This window comes from Apaloderma vittatum, unplaced genomic scaffold, assembly GCF_000703405.1.
Source record: "Apaloderma vittatum isolate BGI_N311 unplaced genomic scaffold, ASM70340v1 scaffold44128, whole genome shotgun sequence".
In the NCBI taxonomy this organism is placed as follows: domain Eukaryota; kingdom Metazoa; phylum Chordata; class Aves; order Trogoniformes; family Trogonidae; genus Apaloderma; species Apaloderma vittatum.
In genome coordinates, this window is record NW_009732052.1 from 5,357 (window position 1) to 10,068 (window position 4,712).

Consider the following 4,712-nt stretch of genomic DNA (forward strand, 5'->3'; position numbering starts at 1 on the left):
ATGAAAAGAAACGTATCAGGGCTAAGAACCTATGAGGCTGTGGTTTTCTGATAAGTATAATGATAATTTCAGCTGATTTTAAATAGCAGTTAACTTTCAGAGCTACAATTTCGCTTTTTATCAGTTTAGGTGGGTGAAATGACATTTAAGACCATCTCCCTTTTAACAAAATGCCATGAAATCATTCATCAATAACGCATAAATTCAAGCCAAGAAAATCTTTATGCCATGCCAGCTTATTTGCAGGAAACAGAATTACAGCACAATGTTCAACAAACTATAACCAGAGTCCTACTGTCACGCAGACATCATCACAGGCATAATGTGGGAGAGCACTGAGCATGGTACGTGTGTGCAGTTCCTGAAGGTTCACAAGAACCTCTGCAGTATGAAGGCCTGACAGCACAGCACGTTCCTGGTGGCCAACAGTGGGCAGAGATAAAGCAGGCAGCATACAGGGAAAGACAAAAATTGGCCATCTCGAACCAGGGAGTCACACAGGCCAGGGGATGCCATGATAACGTAATTATGGTCACTGCTTTCTCTCTTTTTCAGTGAACTGAGCGTTTTAGGGAATCTAGACTGAAGTCTAAATTTAACTGTGAAACACAGTGTAATATAGCCACAAAACAGTGAACAATATAGTTTTTGCATTTTGTTTTTTAAGTAAATGGAGGGCGAGAGATGAAATTTTGTGGCAGCTGCACTTCAATTACATTTGACTAGCAGTTGCCACAAGTCAGCCATCTTTCTCTAAACATACTTGTTTTACAAGTTTATTTGTAGTCTATTGTAACTGTTGTTCAAATTTATCATCAAAAGAAAGGTGTTTCTGTTCTTGTAAAGAAGCATGTCCTGACATGACAAGTTCATCTTTCCCTGATTTTGCATCAAGACTGTGAAGGCCTCATCTGTTGCCTCAGTCTTGGCCTATGCTAATAAGCATTCAGGGCAAGTTTATCCCTTTGTGTGGAGCTTCCAAATTAGGTTAGAAAAGTCATGCAGTGGCAAGACATGACCAAGCACATCCTAGCAAGCAAATGGTTCAACTCTCTCAATTGCTGGCAAGGTACAGGGCTCTGCAGATATTTCAGTTCTTAGCTATCTATCCCTATAGACTTTGGGTAGATAATTTGAACAGATCAGTAAATTCTGAGATTTTCTACAGAAAACTCTGTGGTTATGAGAGATAATATTTCCCTGACAAGTTCTGAAATGCAAGGAAATGGTAATTTATCTTTCTTGTGTTCTTAATTTTATTTTTACCTTGTGGAAATTACTAAAAAGTCCTTTCTACAAAGGAAGCGTGACTGAGCGTTACTATTACAGGCCCACACTACAAATGCCTTCCATTCCCCTATAGACAACAATACAAACTTTGCTGTATTACTTACTGTAGCAGGGCTTGCCTGAGTAGAGCAATAGATGTGAGAAGAGGATTGACATACATAACATCTCAGGCTTTTGATGAAATTAAACTATTCGAATGCAAAAGTATCCTGATAAAAGCTGGAAGCCCATACAGACTTATCTATAACAACAGCGTGGCACAACAGGCTATGCATTTTAAAGCCTGAAATAAATAAATCCATATACAGGCTTTTGAATTTCACGTAATAATTTGTTCAGCAAACCAAATGATTTGGGGTTGGCATTCAATATACCACATCTGTAAGCGAACACTAAGTAAGACACTTAGCAACATTATGGATTTTCCTCTAGTATAAATGTTATATCCTAATATAATGTTCATGGTTTGCTCACTCAGTAAAGCAAGACCACCATGAAATGCTTAAACATTAAAGATTGTACTATGGTTCTATTATGTGCTTTGCAAAAGCAGGCATTTAACATACAATCACATCCTAATCTGCTATCTTTTGCTGCAAGGCAAGAGGTTTAGGTACCTAGAACTACAACTGTTACAAACACAGGAGGAACGATCTACCTTAGTTCTACTGCTGCTGCAAGAGCCATTATGTGAGAACTGCTTTCCGACTCGTTTTCTGTTTCAGCACTGTGGTGATCAGCTTTGGCAACAGCACACCACACTGTGGCTTCCCACCTGCCTAACAATGGGTCAGAGGAAAAGCTGTTAAGAAATAGTTGAGTATTGCCTTAGTACAATTGTCTAAAATTGTAGCATGTATCAAATTTTTATTAAAGTAATGGATACAGGCTGTCACTAGAGAATAAAGCACTTCAAAAGAATTAATTACAAATCCAGCACTTAGATAAGTAGCAATTATTTACCTGCATCTGAAATTAAGCCACAGCAAAGTTCTGACTTGCCCAAGCAATCATTCTGAATGGGTAACAAGCCAAGAATACAGCCCAGATCTGCTTTCCCGGTTCTGTCATTTAACGAATTGCTCCCATGGAAGTTCCCGCTACACAAGAGTGTTTCCTTACAAGAGCTCATGAACCATCAACACAGGCACCCAAAATGAAAAGATAATGGTAGTGGATGACCTGCTCTGTCATTTAGTTTCTATGGTCTGGAACTGCAGCACTGCACATAGGGTGTTGTATGAACTTTCCAGCTGTGTGGGGCTTGCCTGAGGCCAGGTTGCTTCAAATGAGACTAGAAAATTGCCCCTGCAGGCACTGCACAGGACAGACCTGGCATAACCTAACATCATAACGTTGCCTGCCCTCATGCGGTACGCTTAGGTGTACTCACAAAGGATTAATTTAGTGTCTTGTCTCCCCCCACTAAACTACACTTAAACTTGTCCCTGCAAGCAGCAGGAAACATGGCTTGTCAGCAGAACAAAATCAACAGAAAGGTGCACTTCTGTCACTTGAAAACAGTGACAGTTTTCTAATTGCATGTTCATACAGAAAAGGTTTAACTGTAAGAAGTCATTTTATTGTTGAAATAAATGACTTATTTACACAGATAATTACAGTTTTACAAAGCAGACATAATTCTTCTCAGAATAAAGTATCAAAACAGTGACAGATTTAGCACTGTCTAAATGCAGTTTATTCCAAAAACAAATCTACAGCAATCATTAGACTAAATCATAACAATCACATAGTAAAATGCTGTCCTTTGCAACTACAAAAGTATAAAAAGACTTTATATCAGTTATGATTTAGTGGACTAGGCCATCTGCTATACTTCTTTCTTCTTGAGTATTAGTGGACCTACATTATCTCCTGTTAATTCATTGTGCTTGTTGTGGGAGCCATCACAGACAGGGAACTAGAAGAAAACATACACGAGGAATTAGTATAACTCTGTACAGCAACTGCCTGGTGATTTTTATACTTCTTCCTATGCCAAGAGCACTTTGATAATGTTGCTAGTTCCTCCTCCTACGTCCTGTTTCAACATCAAACTCCATCTCCTATCAGACACAGGACACATATTACTATGGAAAAAAAACATTGCTAACAGGTAACTAAGTTTGCAAGGTCCTAAACCAGCTGTTCTTAGACACAAAGTCAGGGACAAACCCTTTTCCATGAAATAACAGCAAGCAAAGCAGCCATTACAGCCACAAATGGTTTAAGGTTTATTGTGGAACTAGTAGAAGTGCTCTTAATAAGATTTAATCATTTGCAAACAGAAAGCACTGTTTTAAGGAGTGTTGAATTACTCTGCTTAAGTAATTAGTCTAAAGGGAGAATAGTTGAGAGGATTTCTTAGGTACAGGGCAGATTTCTTTTACTAAAATAGAAAACCATTTGGTCCAGATATGACAAAACCAGCGTGCACTCAGGACATTCAAAAGAAATGGAGTGTAGATGAAGAATACTCACATACACCTAGTCAATTTGGGGGATACACACTATCCAAATGAGGCACTTACTGGCTGCTCTGGACCAGATGGGGATACACTTCCCTCACCAACACAGGTGCAGCCTTACATTCATTCCAGTATAAACAACTTTCTAAGCATTGTTTTTGCAAAACAGAGTAGTTATCTTCTAATTAGTTGCGACTAATATTTCCAAATACTAAACAAGGCTTGGTTGGCTTTAATCTACTCACAGGTGATCACTCTGTGTTTCTTTTAAGAAACACTAACAGACTTTTTCTTTCTGCATGCAGGTAGATTTACAGCACAGAAAAATAAGAACTGTGCCATTCTCAAAAACCACAGACACATTCCACCTCCAGAGAAAAGGAACAGGTCAACAAGTAGCAATTCACAATGGAAGCACTGATAAAAATATGCAAGTTTTACTCTCTAATCATACAGTAGCACAAAGCATCTTACCGTCTTAGAACGCCAACACCTGCAGTACGCTTTAGTGAGACACAGATCTTCAATGTTTATTTCATTCACTACTTTGGGATTTTCCTTCTGGATCTTGAGGTTAATCAAGCTATCCTTTTGCTGTTTCTTCTTGGGGAGGAACGGACGAACAGCGAGGTAACCGAGCAAGGCCAGCACACCCAGGAAAGGCAACAACCGCAGCCATTCTGAAACTAATGACAGGTGGAATTTAGATTAGCTCTCACTGCCACTTCAGGATGGTGCAGCATCATCTACTCTCAAACAACTTAGGCTTGGGGTAGGGAATGGGGCTGCTCAGTCAGCAAGGCTCTGAGGACAAACAAGCCTCTGTGGGTAAGTCTTAAAAGAAAGACAATCAGAATTAAAACCTGGATTTTACTGTAGCCAAGGTAAGAATTTGATTCCAGAATTTCACCTGAAGTTTGATTTTAACCCTCTGGAAGATGACTCGGTGGAAGA

The 4,712-nt window shown here is 39.2% G+C and overlaps 1 protein-coding gene across 1 annotated transcript; it reads right to left on the reverse strand.

Annotated features, from left to right (window-relative positions):
• Positions 1–2,850: 2,850 nt before the first annotated feature.
• Positions 2,851–4,444, reverse strand: CISD2 (CDGSH iron sulfur domain 2; the record flags this gene model as incomplete). The annotated part of the gene is made up of 2 exons (XM_009875376.1): positions 2,851–3,211; positions 4,233–4,444. Coding segments are annotated over 2 exons (302 nt in total), but the record flags the coding sequence as incomplete, so codon positions are not given.
• Between the last annotated feature and the right edge of the window lie 268 nt (positions 4,445–4,712).